Source organism: Trifolium pratense, linkage group LG2, assembly GCF_020283565.1.
Source record: "Trifolium pratense cultivar HEN17-A07 linkage group LG2, ARS_RC_1.1, whole genome shotgun sequence".
Taxonomy (NCBI): Eukaryota; Viridiplantae; Streptophyta; class Magnoliopsida; order Fabales; family Fabaceae; genus Trifolium; species Trifolium pratense.
Window position 1 is genome coordinate 41,056,449 of NC_060060.1, and position 24,819 is coordinate 41,081,267.

General features: G+C 35.8%; 5 protein-coding genes across 5 annotated transcripts; 4 read left to right on the top strand and 1 right to left on the bottom strand.

The window, feature by feature from the left end:
* Positions 1 to 132: 132 nt before the first annotated feature.
* On the top strand, positions 133 to 2,456 carry LOC123908910 (subtilisin-like protease). The gene has a single exon (XM_045959637.1). It carries the CDS (start codon positions 135 to 137, stop codon positions 2,415 to 2,417), a length of 2,283 nt encoding a protein of 760 aa, XP_045815593.1. The 5' UTR covers positions 133 to 134; the 3' UTR covers positions 2,418 to 2,456.
* Positions 2,457 to 4,267: 1,811 nt separating this feature from the next.
* LOC123904707 (subtilisin-like protease) lies at positions 4,268 to 6,650 on the top strand. Its single transcript, XM_045954335.1, has 2 exons — positions 4,268 to 4,296; positions 4,349 to 6,650. Exons 1-2 carry the CDS (start codon positions 4,268 to 4,270, stop codon positions 6,648 to 6,650), a joined length of 2,331 nt encoding a protein of 776 aa, XP_045810291.1.
* Positions 6,651 to 7,269: 619 nt separating this feature from the next.
* On the top strand, positions 7,270 to 8,393 carry LOC123904708 (subtilisin-like protease 1). Its single transcript, XM_045954336.1, has 2 exons — positions 7,270 to 7,326; positions 7,440 to 8,393. The coding sequence occupies exons 1-2, from the start codon at positions 7,270 to 7,272 to the stop codon at positions 8,391 to 8,393; spliced, it is 1,011 nt and encodes a 336-aa protein (XP_045810292.1).
* A 939-nt stretch (positions 8,394 to 9,332) lies between these two features.
* LOC123909138 (subtilisin-like protease 3) lies at positions 9,333 to 15,920 on the top strand. The gene is made up of 2 exons (XM_045959908.1): positions 9,333 to 11,365; positions 15,698 to 15,920. The coding sequence occupies exons 1-2, from the start codon at positions 9,333 to 9,335 to the stop codon at positions 15,918 to 15,920; spliced, it is 2,256 nt and encodes a 751-aa protein (XP_045815864.1).
* Positions 15,921 to 16,797: 877 nt separating this feature from the next.
* LOC123909938 (leucoanthocyanidin dioxygenase-like) lies at positions 16,798 to 19,020 on the bottom strand. Its single transcript, XM_045960881.1, has 2 exons — positions 18,457 to 19,020; positions 16,798 to 17,529 (listed from the first exon to the last, which is right to left on the bottom strand). The coding sequence occupies exons 1-2, from the start codon at positions 18,951 to 18,953 to the stop codon at positions 16,956 to 16,958; spliced, it is 1,071 nt and encodes a 356-aa protein (XP_045816837.1). The 5' UTR covers positions 18,954 to 19,020; the 3' UTR covers positions 16,798 to 16,955.
* Positions 19,021 to 24,819: the final 5,799 nt, after the last annotated feature.

Genomic DNA, 24,819 nt, shown 5'->3' on the forward strand with positions numbered 1-24,819 from the left:
GTTTTCCTTACTATGTAGTAAGTAATTAAAATAAAACTATGGCCATTTTCCCATTTTGTTTTCTATTGTATATATATACACAAGCATGGCACTAGGAAAATCACAAGCATTTCTTTCTGTATCTTCATCAAATCATGATAAAAACCAACCACACAATGAAGCTTGCATTGGTTGTTGGTCTCATTTTCATTCTCTGCAGCATCAACCAAATTACATCAGTACTTGCTGCTGCAGAGGTGAATCAAGAACATGATCAAAATTTAATGACATACATTGTTCATGTCAAAAAATCAGATAATGTTGCTTCTTTTCAATCCGAAGATTTCCATAACTGGTACCATTCATTTCTCCCACAAACTTTTCCTCACAAAGAGAGAATGGTTTTCACTTACCGCAACGTAGCCTCTGGATTCGCCGTGAAGCTTACACCAGAAGAAGCCAAATCTCTTCAAGAAAAAGGTGAAGTTGTGTCAGCAAGACCTGAAAGAACACTTTCATTACACACAACTCATACTCCAACTTTCTTAGGGTTAAAACAAGGACAAGGATTGTGGAGCGATGATAACCTCGGAAAAGGCGTAATAATTGGACTCATAGACACCGGAATATACCCTTTTCATCCATCATTCAACGACGAAGGAATGCCGCCGCCACCCGCAAAATGGAAAGGCCACTGTGAATTCACTGGTGGCACAACATGCAACAATAAGCTCATAGGTGCAAGAAATCTAGACAAAAGCGCAATTCAAGAGCCTCCATTTGAAACCTTAATATTCCATGGAACACACACTGCTGCAGAGGCAGCAGGAAGATTCATAGAAGATGCAAGTGTTTTCGGTAATGCTAAAGGTGTAGCAGCTGGTATGGCACCTAATGCTCACATAGCAATGTACAAAGTTTGTGCTAGTGGCACTCGAGAATGCTACGAAAGTTCTATCTTAGCTGCAATGGATATAGCTATTGAAGATGGTGTAGATGTCCTTTCACTCTCTCTTGGTTTGGATTCTAATGTTCCATTTTTTGAAGACCCTATTGCAATTGGTGCATTTGCTGCTACACAAAAAGGAGTTTTTGTTAGTTGTTCTGCTGCAAACTCCGGCCCTGAATACAGCACTCTCGCAAATGAAGCTCCTTGGATACTCACAGTAGGTGCAAGCACAATTGATCGAAAAATTGTAGCATCAGCTAAAATAGGAAATGGAGATGAATTTGAAGGTGAAACATTATTCCAACCCAAAGACTTTCCTCAACAATTATTGCCACTTGTGTATGCAGGTTCAAATGGTATTTCAAGCCAGAACCAGAATCAGTCCTTCTGTCTTCCAGATTCCTTAAAGAACATTGATGTAAGAGGCAAAGTAGTGTTGTGTGATATAGGTGGAGGTGTTTCAAGTGTTGTCAAAGGACAAGAAGTTCTAAATTCAGGCGGTGTGGCCATGATCCTTGCAAACTCAGAAGCTACTGGATTCAGTACATTTGCTATCGCGCATGTTCTGCCGGCTGTTGATGTGAGTTATGCAGCTGGTTTAATAATCAAAGATTACATAAACTCAACCTACAATCCAACCGCAACAGTACTATTCAAAGGAACCGTAATCGGTGATTCACTTGCTCCTTCTGTTGTTTCATTTTCTTCAAGAGGACCAAGTCAAGAAAGTCCTGGAATTCTAAAACCAGACATCATAGGACCAGGTGTCAACATTCTAGCTGCTTGGGCTATTTCTGTAGACAACGAACTCCCACCTTATAACATTGTTTCCGGTACTTCAATGTCTTGTCCTCATCTTAGTGGTATTGCTGCATTGATTAAAAGCTCTCACCCTGATTGGTCACCGGCCGCTATAAAATCGGCAATCATGACAACTGCTAATACTCTCAACCTCGGCGGTACTCCTATAACGGATCAAAGACTTTTACCTGCTGATGTTTTCGCTACTGGTGCAGGACATGTTAATCCTGTTAAAGCTAATGATCCTGGTCTTGTTTATGATATTCAACCGGAAGATTATGTTCCTTATTTGTGTGGTTTGGGTTATTCTGATAAAGAGATTGGAGTTATTGTTCAGTGGAAAGTGAAGTGTTCTGATGTGAAAAGTATACCAGAAGCACAACTGAACTATCCGTCTTTTTCGATTCTGTTGGGGTCTGAGTCACAGTTTTATACAAGAACTTTGACTAATGTTGGACCAGTGAATGCTACTTATAGAGTTGAACTGGAAGTGCCTTTGGCTTTAGGTATGAGTGTTAATCCTAGTGTGATAACATTTAGTGAGATTAATGAGAAGATTAGTTACTCGGTCGATTTTTTACCGCAAGTCAAAGAAAATCGAGGTAACCATACTTTTGCTCAGGGTTCTCTCACTTGGATATCTGATAAACATGCTGTCAGGATCCCCATATCTGTGATTTTCAAGTGATATTTATAAGTAGGGACAGGGTGATGATATGTGTTGAGATTATTAGATTTATTATATTAAGATTTGTTAGTGTCCTTTAGCATTATGATATGATATTATTCCTATTTAGATTACATTTTATATGCATATAATAAATATTTTGTTCAACCCTTCTTATGGTTAATGAGAAATATTCATATTCAAGTTGGTATCTACTATCTAGAGCAAAGATTTTCTTTCGGTTCAGCTTTCGTCGAGGCTAATCGTTGTTTTTTTTAGTTTGGTTGTGTTGTCAAGCAGCATAAGAGCCACTACCACCGCAACCTCCATAGACACGCGCTAGTTGTCTTATGAAGCGCTTCTTTGATACGCCAAGCCGTGCACCATCACATAGTTTTGCGCATATCGACGGCTTGAGCCACATCCACCGCCTTCCCGCAAAATATATGATATGTATTGATGTATGCTAATATTAAGACACAAAAGTTAGACAGAGTAAAGTGACGATCAATTTTAGTTAATATGTTTTGTTCAATCATGTTGTCACAATATAATTGTCAATAGAAATTCTTTGAGCCATTACCCTAAACTTAGCCCCTGGAATATGGACTGCTTCTTGCAACTACTATTTGCTTCTTACTCTACAAGTTATCAAGTTTTCCCATACATACGTACGATAATCTAAAGTAGACTCTTTTTTTTTTTTTTTTGCGTAAATCGAGTATCCTCTGCGTGAAACTGTAGAAACTAAACTTTCGAGTCTTGTGGAACCCAAATGAGAGACAAACTATCCCCAAGAGTTTTAACACTATTGCATGCTCAAGCCTAGAACTAACGCAAGACCTATTGGTTAAGCTAGAAGAGACTCGCATCATCTCATCTAAGTGCTTTTGCCACCTAAAGTAACTTTCTATCCATTAAAAGAGTAATTTTAAACATTCAAAAACTTAGATATCCATATATTAATTGTTAAAGATTTTAACATAATAAAAGTCACATTTATTTTCAAAAAGATATCTCTCAAAATTGGTGTTTATTGAAATTTTATCTTCTAAAAAAAATCGTAGCAAATTGATGAAATAATTAAAATATTTTTTATAAGAAAGAAACTATTCAAACAAATTTCTCATCTAGAACATATTTTTAGAAAAATTCTTTCAAAAAAGTTTTAATATAGAGATGAAATACTATAAAATAATTTATTTTTTAAAAGTTGTAACAAACATATTCATACTGGTCGTAAAAAAATATGTTGAATTTCTCTAATATAATACTACAAAACTTGTCTTTTTGTTGATAAACTTTTCCAAACCAAAAACAACATATGACAATGTTAGCCAGATATGTCCAGAAAATGAATGTACCAATGTACCATTTTTGTATTTTGTGAAACACCAATGTACCATGTACAATTTAGCTATTAGCATTGGACAGTCCATACAAATTAACATCAAATATATAGCGAGCATTACTATGAAAGTTGCTTAATTCAAATTACCTAAACAAAACAAGACTTGAATACGAGAGGTTGCGGTTCGAGCTCCGCTAATATTTTTGAACAAAGATAAATTTAAATATATTGCAAGTATAAAAACTCCTTAAATTAAATGTGTCTCAGTGTCGCACTGTCACGTGTTAGTGTATGTTTCGCGTCTGATGTATGTGTCTCTGCTTCATAAGTACTATTTGAACCTTAAGGTCTTCACAATCTTGACATGGGGAACCATCCCCTCACCATAAATTTTATTTTAACAAAAAAAATTAAAAAATCTTTTGTCACTCATAAGCCGTCCTAAGCCAGCCAGCCAGCACACAATGCATTTCCTTGTTCTCCTTCCTATGTAGTAAGTAATTAAAATAAAACTAAAACTATGGCCATTTTGCTATTTTGTTTTCTATTGTATATATCTATCTCTAATCTATCTATATATATACCATGTGCATGGCACTAGGAAAATCACAAGCAATTCTTTCTGTATCATTGTAAAAACCAATTACACAATGAAGCTTGCATTTCTTGTTGGTCTCATTTTCATTCTCTGCAGCATCAACCAAAGTACATCAGTACTTGCTGCAGAGGTGAATCAAGAACATGATGATCAGAACTTAATGACATACATTGTTCATGTCAAAAAATCAGAAAATGCTGCTTCTTTTCAATCAGAAGATTTTCATAACTGGTACCATTCATTTCTCCCACAAACTTTTGCTCACAAACAGAGAATGGTTTTCACTTACCGCAACGTAGCCTCTGGATTCGCCGTGAAGCTCACACCAGAAGAAGCCAAGTCTCTTCAAGAAAAAGGTGAAATTGTGTCAGCAAGACCTGAAAGAACACTTTCACTGCACACAACTCATACTCCAACTTTCTTGGGGTTAAAGCAAGGACAAGGATTGTGGAGCGACGATAACCTTGGAAAAGGTGTTATTATTGGAGTCATAGACACAGGAATATACCCTTTTCATCCATCATTCAACGACGAAGGAATGCCACCACCACCTGCAAAATGGAAAGGACATTGCGAATTCACCGGAGAAGCAACATGCAACAATAAGCTCATAGGTGCAAGAAATTTAGTTAAAAGTGCAATTCAAGAGCCTCCATTTGAAAATTTCTTCCATGGAACACACACTGCTGCGGAGGCTGCAGGAAGATTCGTAGAAGATGCAAGTGTTTTTGGAAATGCTAAAGGTGTAGCAGCTGGTATGGCACCTAATGCTCACTTAGCAATGTACAAAGTTTGTAATGACAAAATTGGATGCACTGAAAGTGCTATTTTAGCTGCAATGGATATAGCTATTGAAGATGGTGTAGATGTTCTTTCACTCTCTCTTGGTTTAGGTTCTCTTTCATTTTTTGAAGACCCTATTGCAATTGGTGCTTTTGCTGCTACACAAAAAGGAGTTTTTGTTAGTTGTTCTGCTGCAAACTCCGGCCCCGAATACAGTACTCTGTCAAATGAAGCTCCTTGGATCCTCACAGTTGGTGCTAGCACAATTGACAGAAAAATTGCAGCATCAGCAAAGCTAGGAAATGGAGATGAATTTTATGGTGAAACATTGTTCCAACCCAAAGACTTTTCTCAACAATTGTTGCCACTTGTTTATGCAGGTTCAAATGGAAATTCAAACCAGAACCAGAATCAGTCTTTCTGTCTTCCAGGTTCCTTAAAGAACATTGATGTAAGTGGTAAAGTAGTGGTGTGTGATATAGGTGGAGGTGTTCCAGCTGTTGTCAAAGGACAAGAAGTTCTAAATTCTGGCGGTGTGGCAATGATCGTTGCAAACTCAGAAGCTATTGGATTCAGCACTTTCGCTATTCCTCATGTTCTTCCAGCTGTTGAAGTGAGTTATGCAGCTGGTTTAATAATCAAAGGTTACATTAACTCAACCTACAATCCAACAGCAACAGTACTATTCAAAGGAACGGTAATCGGTGATTCGCTTGCTCCAACTGTTGTTTCATTTTCTTCTAGAGGACCAAGTCAAGAAAGTCCTGGAATTCTAAAACCAGACATTATTGGACCAGGTGTCAACATTCTAGCTGCTTGGGCTATTTCTGTCGACAACGAACTCCCACCTTATAACATTGTTTCTGGTACTTCAATGTCTTGTCCTCACCTAAGTGGTATTGCTGCATTGATCAAAAGTTCTCACCCTGATTGGTCACCTGCCGCAATAAAATCAGCAATCATGACAACTGCTAATACTGTCAACCTCGGCGGGACTCCTATAGTGGATCAAAGACTTTTACCTGCTGATGTTTTCGCTACTGGTGCAGGACATGTTAATCCTGTTAAAGCAAATGATCCTGGTCTTGTGTATGATATTCAACCGGAAGATTATGTTCCTTATTTGTGTGGTTTGGGTTATTCTGACAGAGAGATTGAAGTTATTGTTCAGTGGAAAGTCAAGTGTTCTGATGTGAAAAGTATACCAGAAGCACAACTGAACTATCCGTCTTTTTCGATTCTGTTAGGGTCTGAATCACAGTTTTATACAAGAACTTTGACTAATGTTGGACCAGTAAATGCTACTTATAGAGTTGAACTTGATGTGCCTTTGGCTTTGGGCATGAGTGTTAATCCTAGTGAAATAACATTTAGTGAGATTAATGAGAAGGTTAGCTACTCGGTCGATTTTATACCACAAGTTAAGGTAAATAGAGGTAACAATACTTTTGCTCAAGGGTCTCTCACTTGGGTGTCTGATAAACATGCTGTTAGGGTACCTATTTCTGTGATTTTCAAGTGATACATATAAAGGGAGAGTGTGATGATATTTATGCTTCAGAAATAAATAAGGGAATGGAATATATTGGTTTGGGAAATTCTAGAGATACTAATTAACTTACTAAGAAGTTCCTTTGTACTAGTTTATTGATAATTCACTTGGCACTTATATTTATATTTGTTATTGAAAATGCAACAGCATTGTTTTTATGATAAGTTATCTTTGTTTTTATATATAAGCTGGTAAATGTTATCGACAAAAGCGATGTCAAATCAATGTACGGACATCCTTATGCAAGTACCTTAATTTATTTCTACATTTCTAGTCAACAAGAATCTATGCTACCGACCAATCGTTAGGTGGTCCAGTGGTGATTGCGCTAAACTTGGTAGGGAGGGCCACTATTCGATCCCCCGCAACTGTGACCGAGAGGGGGCTGAAACCACTTGATGTCAGAACTGACCCTCGAGCCATATTAGGCGGTCCACTAGGCCATATACTTGTGGTAGAAAAAAAAAAGAAATCTATGCTAGCCGTATTATCGTTACCACCCATGTCCATGATTTAGCCTTCACACTATATAACTTAATTGCAAGAGATTGATTTTTCATAAACACATTTTCATATATCTTCCACAAACATGACCTTAACCAAGATGGAACTAACTCCAAAACTATTGATTCTTGGTTTCATTCTTGTGCTAAGTTTCTATTCAACTTTAGCACATAATAAATACCAAGAATTCATAGCAGCAAATGAACACTTAAAGATGATAGTAGCTTATTGACTTACATTGTTCGTGTCAACAAGCCTTCTCTTCAATCTAAGGAGAGTTTGCATGGTTGGTATCATTCACTCTTGCCAGATACTACCAAGCGCGTTATTTTCTCATACCAAAACATAGTTGATGGATTTGCGGTTAAATTGACCACGGAAGAAGCCAAGGCTTTAGAAAAGAAGGAGGAGGTTCTGTCAACTCGACCGGAGAAAATCTTTTCATTACACACAACTCATACTCCGAGTTTCTTGGGGTTGCGACAGAATCAAGAATTGTGGCAAAATTCCAATCTCGGTAAAGGGATCATAATTGGAGTCCTGGACACAGGAATATACCCTTTGCATCCTTCTTTTTCTGACGAAGGAATGCCGTCTCCACCTGCAAAATGGAAAGGACGTTGCGAATTCACCGGAGAAGCAACATGCAACAATAAGCTCATAGGTGCAAGAAATTTAGTCAAAAGTGCAATTAAAGAGCCTCCATTTGAAAATTTCTTCCATGGAACACACACAGCTGCAAAGGTTGCAGGGAGATTCGTAGAAGATGCAAGTGTTTTTGGAAATGCTAAAGGTGTAGCAGCTGTTATGGCAACTAATGCTCACATAGCAATGTACAAAGTTTGTGCTAGTGGCACTTGGGAATGCTACGAAAGTTCTATCTTAGCTGCAATGGATATAGCTATTGAAGATGGTGTAGATGTTCTTTCACTCTCTCTTAGTTTGGATTCTTCTGTTTCATTTTTTGAAGACCCAATTGCAATTGGTGCATTTGCTGCTACACAAAAAGTAGTTTTTGTTAGTTGTTCTGCTGCAAACTCCGGCCCTGAATACAGCACTCCCTCAGCTACTTGGATCTTCACAATGGGTGCAAGCACAATTGTTGTTACTGTGTTTTCGGTTCTTATGATACAGAGATGGATGTTTTTGTTCAAAGTATACAGGTACAATATCAGAAAAATTATTGAGAGGGGCGAAGACTTTATTTGATAGTTGAAAGATAGTAGAAAGTAGTGGGAGCATCACTTAGAGCAAGAATAGATCAGTTGGGGAAGGGCAAGTTCTAGAATGGTTGGGAGCTCATTAGTTGGTTGGGAGCTCATTAGTTGGTTTTTGCTTACACTTAGGTTGTTAGAATTATTATTGCTCGGATTACTTAGTGTTGGTTGCCATTGAACTTTTGCTCCACTCTGTTGTGATTGTTGATTCATTAAGAGGTTCGAATTCACAACATATAATGTAAAATAAAAGAAAATAATAAACTACAATGGTTTAGTTCGGGACTTCGCGAGCGGGTGATCGGTGTTGAATGATGTGAAACTGATACGCGAACTATTGACGATGGAATGTGAAAATTGTGCATGAGTATCGCGAGGCAAAGAAGTGTTTAATCGAATGGTTGAGATATAGTATAAGATACAAAGTAATTGAAAAGTAACTTAGTGCAGTTTTCCTTCTCTTTCATATTAGCCTGCTGAAGATTCTTTCTTTAGCCGTTTGGATTAAACACAGAAAATGTAGCCATAACCAGAAAACAGATTAGCAAGCTGGAAAATCAAAACATTTATTTATAATAATAATTCACTAAAAACTAAAGGAATTCAATGAATTATACTCATATGAAATTGAGATTCTCCAATGTATATATTAAGCAGATCTCCTTGTAGTACATAATCTGATGATAAATGTACGGACATTACCATGCAAGTACCTTAATTTATGAACCAGACAAATCCAATGTACGGACATCACCATGCAAGTACCTTAATTTATTTCTACATGTCTATCCAACAAGAATCTATGTTAGCCGTGTTAACGTTATCACCCATGTCCATGATTTTCCTTTCACACTATATAACTTACTTGCAAGAGATTGATTTTTCATAAACACATTTTCATGTATCTTTCACAAACATGATCTTAACCAAGATGGAACTAACTCCAACACTATTGATTCTTGGTTTCATTCTTGTGCTAAGTTTCTATTCAACTTCAGCACATAATAAATACCAAGAATTCATAGCAGCAAATGAACACCTTGAAGATGATAGTAGCTTATTGACTTACATTGTTCATGTCAACAAGCCTTCTCTTCAATCTAAGGAGAGTTTGGATGGTTGGTATCATTCACTCTTGCCAGATACTACCAAAACTCAAACCCAACAGCGCGTTATTTTCTCATACCAAAACATAATCGATGGATTTGCGGTTAAATTGACCGCGGAAGAAGCCAAGGCTCTAGAAGAGAAGGAGGAGGTTCTGTCAACTCGACCGGAGAAAATCTTTTCATTGCACACAACTCATACTCCGAGCTTCTTGGGGTTGCAGCAGAATCAAGAATTGTGGCAGAATTCTAATCTCGGTAAAGGGATCATAATTGGAGTCCTGGACACAGGAATATACCCTTTGCATCCTTCTTTTTCTGACGAAGGAATGTCATCTCCGCCTGCAAAATGGAATGGTCATTGTGAGTTCACAGGGAAGAGGATTTGTAATAATAAGCTCATTGGAGCAAGGAACTTTGTGAATTCATCCCTCCCGTTCGATGATGTTGGCCATGGAACTCACACGTCTAGCACAGCCGCCGGAAGGTCTGTGCAAGGTGCCAATGTCTTTGGAAATGCTAATGGTACAGCAACTGGCATGGCACCAGGTGCACACTTGGCAATGTACAAAGTATGCAGCATCTACGGTTGTGCTGAAAGTGCAATATTAGCTGGAATGGATGCTGCAGTTGATGATGGTGTTGATGTACTTTCTCTCTCCCTTGGAGGACCCGCCAAACCTTTATTTGAAGACGCAATTGCACTCGGCACATTTAGTGCGATACAAAAGGGAATTTTTGTTAGTTGTTCAGCTGCAAATTCAGGTCCTGCTTATGGTACATTATCTAATGAAGCACCGTGGATTCTAACTGTTGGTGCTAGCACAATTGACAGAAAAATAGAGGCAATAGCTAAGCTCGGAAACGGGAAGGAATATCTCGGAGAATCAGTCTTCCAACCAAAAGACTTTGCATCAACATTATTGCCACTTGTGTATGCAGGTTCACTTAATACAAGTGATGATTCCATTGCCTTTTGTGACCCTTTTTCCATGAAGAACGTTGATGTTAAGGGAAAGGTAGTTTTATGTGAGCAAGGCGGATTTGTTCGAAGAGTAGTTAAAGGTCAAGCGGTTAAAGATGCTGGCGGCGCTGCTATGATACTTGTTAACAGTGAACTTGAAGCTTTCAATCCAATTGCTGATGTTCATGTTCTACCAGCAGTCCATGTAAGTTACTCTGCTGGTTTATCCATCAAAGATTATATAAACTCAACTTCAACACCTATAGCCACAATCATATTCAAAGGAACTGTTATTGGAAATCCACTTGCCCCTCAAGTTGCTTCATTTTCCTCAAGAGGTCCAAGCAAATCAAGCCCTGGAATTCTTAAACCGGACATAATTGGACCTGGATTGAACATTATAGCAGCATGGCCTATATCATTAGACAATAGTACTATATCTCCGTTTAACATAATTTCAGGTACCTCAATGTCTTGTCCTCATCTCAGTGGCATTGCCGCGCTGTTGAAAAACTCTCATCCAGATTGGTCACCAGCTGCTATAAAATCAGCAATCATGACAACTGCTAATACTCTCAACCTTCATGAAAAGCCTATTTTGGACCAAAGGCTTAAACCAGCTGATTTATTTGCCGTTGGTGCCGGACATGTTAACCCTTTAAAAGCGAACGATCCAGGACTTGTTTATGATATTGAAGCAAATGATTATGTTCCTTATTTGTGTGGTTTGAATTACACCGATATACAAGTTGGAGTAATTTTGCAACAGAAAGTGAAATGCTCCGAGGTAAAGAGCATACCACAGGCACAACTTAATTATCCATCATTTTCTATTATTTTAGGGTCTTCGTCGCAGTTTTATACTAGAACACTGACAAATGTTGGACCTGTTAACACAACTTACTGTTGGAAAATATTTAGTTTCCTAGTTTGTTATTTCTAGGAGATTCTAAGCTTATCTATTATTTCCTTTTATGTTTGTACTCTTCCTATTTAAACCAGCCTTGAGCTGAGGAATAACACATAATAGTATTCACTTATTATTTTCTACATGGTATCGAGAGCTCCCGATTTTGGGGGTCTCGCTTCCGCAAAACCCTAGCCGCCGTCGTGTTTACAATCCGACCACGACAACTGATTTTGTGCGGCACTGTTCACCCGCGGTACTGTTCATACGGCACTGTTCATCCAGCAGTACTGCTCACCGACGGCACTGTTCACGCGCACTGTTCACGGAATTACTGTTCGCGTGTACTGTTCACCGGCATTACTTTTTTCTTTGCTGCTTCCGGTACTACTTGGCTAAGATTATTAATTATGACGTTTTTTTATTCTCGACGACGATCATCCACTTTCAAATACCGTCGTGAATGCAAATATTGTCATCGTTTGGGACATACTATTTTTCAATGTTGGAAATTACATGGTCTTCCGCGACCTTCAAATCGGAAGAACAAAGGTGGAGGTGAGGGTCATACATTCCAAGCCAGTAATTCTGATCAAGAGCAACAATCTTCTTCAATTCAGCTTTCATTCACGATGGAACAACTAGACAGACTGTACAAAATTCTTGAATCTAACACTCTTTCTGGCTCTGTTGCCCCAAAAGGTACTTCTGCCCTTTTTAGTGTCAGTCCCAGTCGTGTTTGGATAGTAGATTCTGGTGCAAGTGATCACATGACAGGTGATTCTACTTTGTTTTCTTCTTATAGTCCATGTGCAGGTAACCATAAAATAAAAATTGCGGATGGATCCTTTTCAGCCATTGCGGGTAAAGGTTCGGTTGTGTTGTCTCCAAGTCTAACCCTTAAAGATGTTCTTCATGTCCCAAATCTATCTTGTAGTCTCATGTCTGTCAGTAAATTAGCCCAAGATAGAAATTGTCAAACTAATTTTTTCCGTACTCATTGTGTTTTTCAGGATTTGAACTCGGGGAAGATGATTGGTAGTGCTAAGGAGAGTGGAGGACTCTACTACTTCGACATTGAACCTGAATCACAACTACCTTCCAAACCAATAAGTTCATGCTTTGAATCTTTTTTAGTTCTGAATAATAATAATGATGATGTTATGTTATGGCATTCACGATTAGGTCATCCTAGTTTTCCTTATTTAAAACACTTATTTCCTGAGTTATTTCGTAATAAGGATTTGTCCTTGTTTAAATGTGAAGCATGTGAATTTGCAAAACATCATCGTTCTCATTTTCCATTACAGCCCTACAAACCATCAAAACCTTTTTCTGTTATTCACAGTGATGTTTGGGGCCCTAACCGAACGAGTACACTTTCTCATAAAAAATGGTTTATCACATTTATAGATGATCACTCAAGAGTTTGTTGGGTGTACTTGTTAAAGGGGAAATCTGACGTTTGTCAGGCCGTAAAAGATTTTGTTAAAATGGTGCAAAATCAATTTCAAACAAATATTCAAGTATTTAGAAGTGATAACGGCAAAGAATATTTTAACACAATGTTGAGTGATTTTTTTCGTGAAAATGGAATTGTGCATCAAAGTTCATGTCCTAACACTCCCCAACAAAATGGAGTTGCAGAAAGGAAAAATAGGCACTTGTTGGAGGTGGCTAGAGCTTTACTTTTCGCAAGTAAAGTACCAAATTATTTGTGGGGTGAAGCAGTTTTAACTGCTGCATACTTAATTAACAGAGTGCCCTCCAAAGTTCTTAATTTTCAAACTCCAATTCATATTTTCAAAAAATGTTTTCCTAATGATCGTGTTTCAAACGATTTGACCTTAAAAATCTTTGGTTGCACTGCATTTGTTCATGAACATAAGAATATTAGCAAACTCGAACCGCGTGCTATAAAATGTGTTTTTGTTGGGTATTCTCCAACCCAGAAGGGATATAAATGTTTTGATCCAAAAAACCAGAAAATGTTTGTCACCATGGATGTTACATTCTTTGAAAACAAACCTTTTTTTGACACGCATCTTCAGGGGGGGAATTTAAATGAAGATTCGTTTCAAACTGAGGACATGAGTTTTTTTAATAATTTATCTTTGCCGGTATCACAAAGTTCTAAGACTTATACTTCTGCACCAACAAAAAATGGTCATGATTCTTTATCTAATCCTACTCCTGTTATGAGTAGTGAACTTGGTGAATCCGAGCCTAAATTTTCTCATGAAGAAAACAATGAGAATCTTGAAAACGATGATAATGGTGATCTAATTGAAATGCCACAAAATAATGAGTCATATAAAGATAATAGGTTTGAATCAGGAAACAAGACTTGGAAAGGAAAGGTTTTTGTGAGAAAGAATCACAAAGAAAGTGATGAGTCCACATCTCAACACTGTCATGAATCTGAACCGGGGGATGATCAACTTCCTAAAAAAAGAAAAGGTAAGTCTATCTCTGTTTCTGAGAGTCGTATTTTGTATCCTGATATCGATGATCCTGTGGCTGTTAGAAAACCTGTTAGATCTTGCACTAAATACCCATTGTCCAATTTTATATCATATTCAAATTTGTCTTCGTCTTTTTCTGCCTTCACCTCAAAATTGTCTAGTGTAGAGATTCCAAAAAATGTACAGGTTGCTCTAGAAGTTCCAAAGTGGAGGGAAGCTGTACTTGAGGAGATAAAAGCTCTTGAAAAGAACAAAACCTGGAGTGTTATGACACTACCGGATGGCAAGAAGACGGTTGGATGCAAATGGGTGTTTACTGTGAAGTATAATTCAGATGGGTCAATCGAAAGGTACAAGGCTCGATTGGTGGCTAAGGGTTTTAGTCAAACCTATGGTATAGACTACTCGGAGACTTTTGCTCCTGTTGCAAAATTGAACACTGTCAGAATTCTCTTGTCTCTTGCTGCTAACTTAGATTGGCCCCTACATCAGTTGGATGTTAAGAATGCTTTTCTCAATGGTGATTTAGAAGAAGAAGTATATATGGACATTCCTCCTGGCTTTGAAGACAAGTTTGGATCAAATGTATGCAAACTAAATAAGTCTTTGTATGGATTAAAGCAGTCTCCTAGAGCTTGGTTTGAAAAATTCACTTATTCTATGAAGAAACAAGGGTACATTCAAGGACAAGCTGACCACACCTTGTTCACAAAGTTCTCACAAGATGGAAAAATTGCTGTCCTAATTGTTTATGTTGATGATATCGTCCTTACTGGAGATGATATAGTTGAAATGGCAAGAGTAAAAGAGAAATTAGCATTAGACTTTGAAATCAAGGACCTGGGATCCATGAGATATTTTCTTGGTATGGAGGTTGCTCGATCAAAAGATGGTATTGTAGTTTCCCAACAAAAATACATTCTAGATTTATTGAAAGAAACAGGAATGAGTGGATGTCGACCAGCAGATACTCCCATGGATCCTAATGCAAAACTTTGGGAAGAAGGTAGTGTTCCTGTTGATACTGGAAGGTACCAGAGATTGGTTGGGAAACTGATTTATTTGTCACACACTAGACCTGACATTGCTTTCTCGGTTAGTGTAGTAAGTCAGTTTATGCATTCTCCTTTTGAAGAACATCTTGAGGCAGTCTATAGGATACTGCGATATTTGAAAGCAAATCCTGGAAAGGGATTATTTTTTAAGAAGACTAGTGAAAGGAATGTGTCTATCTTTACCGATGCTGATTGGGCAGGTTCGATTACTGATAGAAGATCAACCTCTGGATATTGTGCCTATGTTTGGGGTAATCTTGTGACATGGAGGAGCAAGAAACAAGGAGTTGTAGCAAGAAGTAGTGCAGAAGCTGAGTTTAGAGCTATGGCTCAAGGTATATGTGAAGGATTATGGATCCACAGAGTCCTAGAAGAGCTTAAGATGAAAATTGAGCTTCCATTGAAATTATACTCTGACAGTAAAGCCGCTATTAGCATAGCTCATAACCCAGTTCAACATGACAGAACCAAGCATATTGAGATCGATCGACATTTCATAAAAGAGAAGTTAGATGCCGGAATCATATGTCTACCTTTTGTAACTTCGAGTCAGCAAACTGCAGATATCTTAACCAAAAGTTTGGCAAGACCCACCTTTGAGCATTTGATCGGCAAGTTGGGCATGACAGATATCTATGCACCAACTTGAGGGGGGGTGTTGGAAAATATTTAGTTTCCTAGTTTGTTATTTCTAGGAGATTCTAAGCTTATCTATTATTTCCTTTTATGTTTGTACTCTTCCTATTTAAACCAGCCTTGAGCTGAGGAATAACACATAATAGTATTCACTTATTATTTTCTACACTTACAATGTGGTAATTGATGCGCCTTTAGCAGTCGGTATAAGTGTAGGCCCATCTGAAATAACATTCACTGAGGTGAAGCAAAAGGTTACATACTTCGTTGATTTTGTACCCGAAGACAACAAGATTAGAGGTGATAACATGATTGCTCAGGGGTCTATCAAATGGGTTTCTGGAAAGTATTCTGTTAGCATTCCTATATCTGTCATCTTTGTGTGACAATTTAGCACAATTTATCAATTCCTATATGGTATGTTATAACGAATAAATATAGGAACCAAAATGTTTGCAAACATGGTGTGGAACCTTGGAGCTTATTTCAATTACTTAGATGTTAATTTTAAGTTCATCTCTCTGAATACAGTATGTAATAAAGGGTGCATTAAGAAAATACATTAAACAATGTGTTGACCAACTTTCCTATTTCAATATTCCTTTATAGCATCATTTCCATAGTAGATTATATTCTTTGGTTGAAGTTAAAAGCTCTTCAACAAAGGACTTTTTTTAAAATAAAAAATAAAAAAAATAAAAAAAAATAAAACTTCTAGGATGAATTGTTCGGGAGAATCTGAGTTCGATTCCATTTCTAATACTCGGGTTAATGCTAACAGAATATATAGTTGTTTCCTATGGTTTGAATAGTAGGATGACAATAACCAAGAAATTAAGCTCAAGTGGTTAATAAGTTTCCCTTAGGACGAATTGTTCAGGAGAATCCGAGTAAATTCTTAATGGGAAACAATTCTTGATTAGACTTTACTTACAACCTTTCATGTAAAAGGCTATACACCCTTGTGTGAATTCGAATCAGGTATACCATTTTTGATCAATTACCTACGTGCTTCAATTGAGAGTTAAGGTGAACTTACTGTTTCTTGGTCAACAAGTTAACTTGCCTTTATATGGACCAACATCACATGTGAACTCATTTTGAAAGAAAATTAATGTAAGGAATGTGTGAATGAGACTTCTCATATATATAGCGTCTGATTACTACGACTTCACTCCTCTAAAAACCAACCGATTAGGATAAAAAAAAAAAGAGTAAATTAAATATTATATTTAGCAACTGTTATAATAAAATCTAAAAACATGACTAATAGTTTTCTTATTAAAAGAAACAACATACAACAAATTTAGACTGCATACATATAAACAGTCTATTATTACACTTACACACAAAAAGTTCATAAGCTAAGATAGATACGATAAATACGATACAATCTCGGTTAAATTATGACTTATGAAAACTCAAATTTTGGGATCATCTTTCTTCTCCTCTTCACTCTTCCTAAAAAGTTTGTGATGAATATGCTGAGCGAAAGTACGAGGCGGAAAACGTGCTGGTTCAATTTCAGTGACAAGTTCAGGAAGTGGCTTAAGAATAATTTTCTCCTTAGGTGGTTCACAAAACACTGCCCAAGATATTCTAACTTTTTCCTTATTAACCAATCCACGGTGAAGGATACTTTTGTACTTTCCATTACTAAGAATCTCAATTGTGTCACCAATATGCATTAGAATTGAACCAGGTACACATTTTGCTGTGACCCATTTGCCCTCATAAAAAAGTTGCAAACCTGGTACCATGTTGTGGAGTAAGAAAGTAAGTGAACTTACATCTGTATGAGCTTCAACTCCAAGTGCTAATTCTGGCTGAGGGCAAATTGGGTAATAGTTTATTTTCATTTGAAGTAAAAGCTCTTCCATTCCACCAACTTCTTTCTCTAACCTTCCTCCTTCTAAGCCAAGTTCAAGAGATAAGACTTCCATTATCTTGCTAGCTAAGCCTCTTAGTTCCTTTGCATATTCAGTTGTGACCTCACTACACATGAATGCAACAATTTTTAGCTACAAATATTTGAGTTTAATTGTACTATATACTTTATTTCATTGAATATTTAATAAAAATTTTGTTTTGAAAAAGATAAGTGAAATAGATTAATTTTATAAATAAAAATGAAGTGATTAATCAATGTCATTTGTGTTTTATTTCCATAGATTTCAGTTTCATCCACTAGAGGTAATTATATTTAAAGCATGTCAAATATTAAATACAAATACATCTTTCAGCCGAGATACAAATATTAGTTTGCACGTTGTGTGAGTCTAACCTCTTTCGTAACACACAAAATTTGGTAATATCATTTGTGCTTCTTTTTTTTTTTTAACGTTACGATGTTATGTGTACGATGTTTTCACCCCAAATTTAGTGATGGTTAATCTCTATTGAAGAACTTGTGTGACAAACAATATTAACTTTTTCTCTCAACCAAATTTTTCTTATACGTAAAAAGTAGAAATCGAACTTATAATTGCGTAAGCGACATAAAACTCTTATTAGATAGACCAATTCATAGTAATATCATTTTATTTTTTTTGGAAAAGAGTAATATCATTTGTTTTCTTTCAAAATCATTTTCATTTCATTTTGAGAAGTTACAAACATCATAAAATCTAAAAATAACAGACCAAGGTACTATACATGGTAATATATATTAAAAATAACAGACCAAGGTAATATGAAAGAAAAAAAATACTACCATGCTAAAATGCAATAAAAATAACTTGGCAGACCGAAGCACATAAAATCTAAAAATAACATAATAAAACAAAAGTATAGTTTATTACTATTAAGAAGTCTCACATGTGAGTTGGCTTAAATATGGCTTTATAAGTAAGAGCGCTATTCATCTTATAAACCAGTTTTGTAGGTTTTTTTTATTTACAAAGTATAGAAGAAATGACTTACGTATAATCAGCTGGAGTCTTAGGCCAAATGGATAAGTCACGCTTATCCTTAGGAAAAATACAATGAAAGAAATAATCTTCCCATTCAAGTTGACCACTAGCATTATTAGCTAATTTACTTCCATACCCTTGAATCTTCCCATCACTTTGATCATTAGCATACTTTTCTTTTTCTTCAATAGGTAACTTAAAAAAAGTTTCACCAGCTTTTTTAAGTCGGTTAAGTAATTCTTCAGAAATACCATGATTCACCAAATTCATCACACCCCATTCCTCAGCAGCTTTCTTAAGCTTCTCCCTACAATTTCTTCTAACAAATTCATCTGAAGAGTTTATTTCTTTTATATCAATTGTTGGAACTTGTGGCCCTTGTTTTTTTTCTTCATCAAATATGTTACCTATGTTTGTTAATTCTTCTTTTGGTCTCACATATTCTTTTGGAATTGATGATATTCCACTCAATGCTAAGCTTTCAACTCTTTGTGCCACGGTTGCCATTTTTACAATAATAATTTTATTATTTGGGATATGATATGATATGATATATTTTCTATCTTTATGTCTTGTATTTATATACATGTTTGATTGATCAAATTTATAATGATTATTTTTACCTACTTCACTTTCAACTATATGAAGGATAGATCAATATACCTTTGCCTAAGAAAATGACAATAGTAGTTGTCTTGTCACGTGAAACTTAACATTCAACATGTTTTGTATTGAAAGGTAGCTAAATATGAAATGAAACCTCGTGCAACTATGCTTAACTTAACAGTCGTATTGAACTTTTTTGTTTGATCTACGTGCACTACCTACGTCTTTCCCCAACCTCCAAAATCTCTACCAAACATATATGATTAGCTTCATTAAGATATCATCATTTGGCTACCCCCAAAAATTACTATTTTATTTGTATGATCGTTGTTGGTTTGTTTGGGGAAGTGTAGGGAGCAACAACAACAAGTCTATAGTGATTTATGAGACTAATTTTAGGGTCCACTTGCGGATTCCATTTAACCAGGGGCCTATTAGATAATAATTATATTATTATTATTATTATTATACAGGGTAGTTTAGTCTTTTCTAATTTCTAGTTTATATACTCTATTGTACTATTGTTTCATTAAGCTTTGCTCATATGATAGAAACCCTAACCTAAAGGGTGTTCTCTTCTCCTTTTGTTATTCTTCTTCTTTATTTCTATATGTTCACCTTTGTTTAACAGGGCCGACCCAAATATGATTACTGGTGTGGCTAAATTTTTAGGCATTACTGGAAAAAAATTCATCGTTATTTTAATAATTCAGTTAAACAATGAACAACGTATGAAATTATTATTAATACACACATGTGTATCTAAAAAAAAACACCAACAATTCAGAAAATTTCTATTTCAAAAAAAGAAATTAACAAACTATATCCAGAAAACTACAAAATTTCTATTCGGAAAAAAAAGAAAAGACTATAACTTTTTGAATATATGTGAAATCATACATATTACTATTGTTTGATACATCACAAGATTCTATCTTGGACCAAAATATATATAACCCAAAATTTTATTAACTTATAGTTTATTTTGATAAACTAATTCAATTAACTTATAACTTATTAATTTTTATTCCAATTTTACCCGTATCTTCTTACTTGAAAAAATTAAATCTATTGTTTTATGTCATTTCATATTTATATGCCACAACCGTTAAAGTTGATTATTATACAATTAAATTATATAACTTAAAATAATACACTTTGTATAACCAACGAGTTGAATACTATAAACTAATTTGCACTAATATTTAAACTAATATGTATCGAGAGACTTACGGTCATTAATAATAAACTCTAAACTAATATTTACATTAATATTTGTACAAATATGTATATAGAATAATTTAAAATTATTTATAAAAAAATTATTATTATTTTTAAAAAATATTTGGGCTGGGCTGGTGTGGCTATAGCCACACCAAGCCTCACACAGGTCCGCCCCTGCATTTAACGTCGGAGTTATTTTGCTCTGTATGGACTAGCCTACCAAAATTGACACCAAAAAAAATCAAACTTAAAATCTTAAGAGGAGCACACTCCAAAGCCTCAAACTAAGACCATTACACCAATTCAAGTTGGTTATATTACATCTTTTTTTATTCCAACGAAAGAGGGGTGGGTGGGAGAATTCATTCACAGAAATGGGCATTTGCTTTGCTCCGTGAATATCCCACTATGCCTCCTTCTTAAGTGTTTTTTCAACTATTAGTTACTTTTTCTAATTTTTTTTAATCATGATATTACAAATTGTGATGAATAATTTTTATCGGAAATATATAGGACATATAAGATTATGATATTTAACTCTTATATTATTATGTGTTTCAAATAAAAATTTCTTTCTTTTGTTTTTTTAATCCTTATATTTTTCTAATTTTTTTAATCATGATATTTAATCCTTATATTGGGAAAAACTGCAAAGTTCAACTAGCATTCATAAAAATTATTTATATTTACTTCATCTAAGAATGAAATCATTCTATTTCGTTTGGTCTTTGTCTATCTTTCGTCAACCTTTCATCTCTCTTTTTCTGTGAACCCTAAACTTGTCGTCACAACCCCAAACCAAAATCTTTCATCTATATTTCTCATTTCCAAATACTCGATTCTTCATCTCTTTCCTCCCACAAACACATTTATTTTATTTTTCGAATCCATATCACACCTCTCTTTTTTTTTTTATAACTCAAACTCATATCTCCATTTGAGAGCCAATAATGCGACGAAAAATGGACGACAAACATGCAGCTCAAATAAATCTAGACAATTCAAAAAAATTCTAAAACTATTTAATATTCTATAAATTAAATTTAGAAAAATCAATCTTGGTAAGTAGTACATTAATTTTATTTTATTTTTTGTCATAGCAAAGTACATTAATTATATAGGTCCATAAATGCCCACGTGATAACTTAAGACAACCGTGAAGCAAATAGGGAAAAAGATTCCATGTTGTAACTGCGTCAATGCAGTTACAGTGTGAACCGTCCGATTGTAATGGATGGTCAGGATTACTTTAAAGTATATTTAATCAAAATCATTTGATCAAAAATCAGCGATAAAGATTCATTACAGTGTTAAACTGTGGGGTTTTTCAACTTTAGTAAATCCAGATTCGGCAAATAGAATACATCCAACAAATAACCTAATACTACCTAGGATATTGATTTTGACATTGATATTATTATTGTTAGATAATAGTAATTATATTATTATGTAAGGGTAGTTTGGCCTTTTCAAATCTTTTGTTTATATACTCTATTGTAACCCTTGTGTTTCTAAGTTAATTTGTTCATTCTATTGAAACCCTAAATTAAAGAGGTCTTTCTCTTTCTCTATGTTTCTGTATGATTACCATTGTTGACATGGTATCAAAGAGCTTGGTTGATCGGTAATAAAATAAAATAGAAAGAGCAAGCTAGTACTTCCGCCGAACAGTAAACACGCTTCTGAAAATTGAGAAATCTGTTCAATTGATTTTAGCCTCCGCAAGTTGTTTTGGTTAATCAACAATTAAAGGTTTGTATATGATTGGTTGTTGGAAGTCAATTTTGATAGAAGTAGTTTTGCAATTTGTTGTGGAGACCATCGATTTCATTCGGTTACGTGGTGTTAATTTGCATATTTTATGTTCTTTGAAAATTGAGGTTTAAAACTAAAATTTCATGTTTGTTAGTGAGGGGCAACTTGCAGATAATTAGTTGGCATATGATCTATTGGATTCTTCATTGCTTGGCACTCTGGTTATTTAACATTGTGGATATTTGGGTCCATTTTTAGTGTTTGATTTATTATTGGTTGGTTTATACGAGAGTTTGATATGGCTATGGCTCATTCTTTGGTTGCTCCTCTCCCTATTGGTTCTGGTATTGATTGTGTATATCCACATGAGACTACTTCACGAGTATTTGATCTTGTTGAGCAGTTCCAAAAATTTCTTGCTACTCAGCCACATGCAACATCTGTCTCGTCTATTAAAGGTTTAACCCCCTCTAACTTGTCAGGTATGTCTTCTTCCATATGGATCCTTGATTCTGGAGCATCTCATCATATGTCATATGATTATAAGTCCTTTTTGCCTTTAAATTCTAAACCATCTATGTCAGTTATGACTGCTGATGGCACTCCTATGCCAATAGCAGGAATTGGGTCAGTGTCCACATCTAATTTGTTTCTTCATGATGTTTATTATATTCCTAACCTCACATTGAGTCTTGCTTCTGTTAGTCAATTGTGTGATTCTGGTTACTCGGTTATGTTTTCTTCCACTCATTGTTATGTGCAGGATCCACAGTCTGGGAGGTTGATTGGGACAGGCCGTAGACATGGGGGACTTTATGTTCTGGATGAGCTGAAAGTTCCAGATACCGCAGCCTCAACTTCTACTCCCACTATTGATTTATCATCTTTTCGTTTGAATTTATCATCTTCTAAGTTTTATTTGTGGCATTCTCGTCTTGGTCATGTTTCAGCATCTAGATTAAAATACTTAGCCTCTACCGGAGCTTTAGGAGAATTGCAAATAAATGATATTTCTGATTGTTGTGGTTGCAAACTTGCCAAATTTTCTGCCTTGCCTTTTAACAAAAGTGTTTCTGTGTCCAAAGCACCTTTTGACTTGGTTCATTCTGATGTTTGGGGTCCATCACCGATTCTTACCAAAGGTGGGTCAAGATATTATGTCTCCTTTATTGATGATCATACTCGTTATTGTTGGGTTTATCTTATGAAAAATCGTTCTGAGTTTTTTGATATTTATCATATGTTTCGTGCTATGGTTAAAACTCAATTTAATGCTGTTATAAAGTGTTTCCGTTGTGATTTAGGTGGTGAGTATACTTCTAATAAATTCTCTGAGTTACTTGCTTATGATGATACTATTCACCAAAGTTCTTGTACTGATACTCCTCAACAAAATGGCGTTGCTGAAAGGAAACATCGTCATATTGTTGAAACTGCTCGTTCACTTTTGTTGTCTGCTTCAGTTCCATGTGAGTTTTGGGGTGAAGCAATTCTCACATCTGTTCATGTTATTAATAGAATTCCGTCATCGATCACCTCAGGTTTGTCTCCCTTTGAAAAATTGTATGGTTCCACTCCTGATTATTCTTCTTTGAAAGTTTTTGGTTCTACTTGTTTTGTTCTTCGTCCACAAGTAGAATGTAATAAATTGTCTCCTCGTTCAACTATATGTGTTTTTCTTGGTTATGGTGCTGGTCAAAAGGGTTATCGTTGTTATGATCCTTCAAGTAAAAAATTGTATGTTTCTCGTCATGTTGTGTTTCTTGAGCACATACCTTTTTTCTCTCTTTCCTCTGATTCGAATACTCCTAGCAGGTCTGAACTAACTAATATTGATCCTTTTGGCCTTGATGATGATATTTCTAGTGACTGTAATTTTGAGAATTGCAGGGATGGTACTAGTGCTACTCCAGATACATATGTCCCTTCTGTCCCAACGACTACTCAACAACCTCATATGACTGTTGTTCCTACTGCACCTCCTCCGTCACCACCACATCCTCCTCCATCACCTCCTCCTCGGTATCCTCTTCGTGATCGTAAGTCTACTCAGTTGCCTGATTTTATTTATTCAACTTATTCTGCTTCTTTTGCTTCTTTCCTAACCTCTATTCACAGTTTATTTGAGCCATCTACCTATAAAGAAGCCATTCTTGATCCCCTTTGGCAGAAGGCTATGAATGAGGAACTTGCTGCTTTGTACAAGACAGATACTTGGGACATAGTACCTCTTCCACCAGGAAAACGTGCTATTGGGTCTCGTTGGGTATACAAGATTAAAACCAAGTCTGATGGGTCAGTTGAGCGTTACAAAGCTCGTCTAGTAGCTAAGGGATTTTCTCAAAAGTATGGTATAGATTATGAAGAAACATTTGCTCCTGTGGCTAAGATGACTACTATTCGTACTCTTATTGCTGTTGCATCTATTCGTCAGTGGCATATTTCTCAAATGGATGTTAAAAATGCTTTTCTAAATGGTGATCTTCAAGAGGAAGTTTATATGGTACCCCCAGAAGGTGTTTCTCATAATCTGGGGGAAGTGTGTAAGTTGAAGAAAGCACTATATGGTCTAAAACAAGCTCCACGAGCTTGGTTTGAGAAGTTCTCTGCTGTGATTATATCTCTTGGATTCTGCTCTAGTGATCATGATTCTGCTTTATTTGTTAAGACAACTTCTCATGGTCGCATTATACTTTCTTTATATGTCGATGATATGATTATTACAGGTGATGATGTTGATGGAATTGATGAGCTGAAATTAAAGTTAGCAAAAATATTTGAGATGAAG

What these genes read in the sequence shown, in the direction of transcription:
- LOC123908910 (XM_045959637.1), top strand. Translation starts at nt 135, where the DNA reads ATGATAAAAACCAACCACACAATGAAGCTTGCATTGGTTGTTGGTCTC.
- LOC123904707 (XM_045954335.1), top strand. Translation starts at nt 4,268, where the DNA reads ATGGCCATTTTGCTATTTTGTTTTCTATT. An exon ending in TTGCTATTTTGTTTTCTATT is followed by an intron (nt 4,297 to 4,348) that starts GTATATATCTAT and finishes GCATGGCACTAG; the next exon opens with GAAAATCACAAGCAATTCTT.
- LOC123904708 (XM_045954336.1), top strand. Translation starts at nt 7,270, where the DNA reads ATGACCTTAACCAAGATGGAACTAACTCCAAAACTATTGATTCTTGGT. An exon ending in TGATTCTTGGTTTCATTCTT is followed by an intron (nt 7,327 to 7,439) that starts GTGCTAAGTTTC and finishes CGTGTCAACAAG; the next exon opens with CCTTCTCTTCAATCTAAGGA.
- LOC123909138 (XM_045959908.1), top strand. Translation starts at nt 9,333, where the DNA reads ATGGAACTAACTCCAACACTATTGATTCTTGGTTTCATTCTTGTGCTA. An exon ending in ACAAATGTTGGACCTGTTAA is followed by an intron (nt 11,366 to 15,697) that starts CACAACTTACTG and finishes ACTTATTATTTT; the next exon opens with CTACACTTACAATGTGGTAA.
- LOC123909938 (XM_045960881.1), bottom strand. Translation starts at nt 18,953, where the DNA reads ATGGCAACCGTGGCACAAAGAGTTGAAAGCTTAGCATTGAGTGGAATA. An exon ending in AAGACTCCAGCTGATTATAC is followed by an intron (nt 17,530 to 18,456) that starts GTAAGTCATTTC and finishes ATTCATGTGTAG; the next exon opens with TGAGGTCACAACTGAATATG.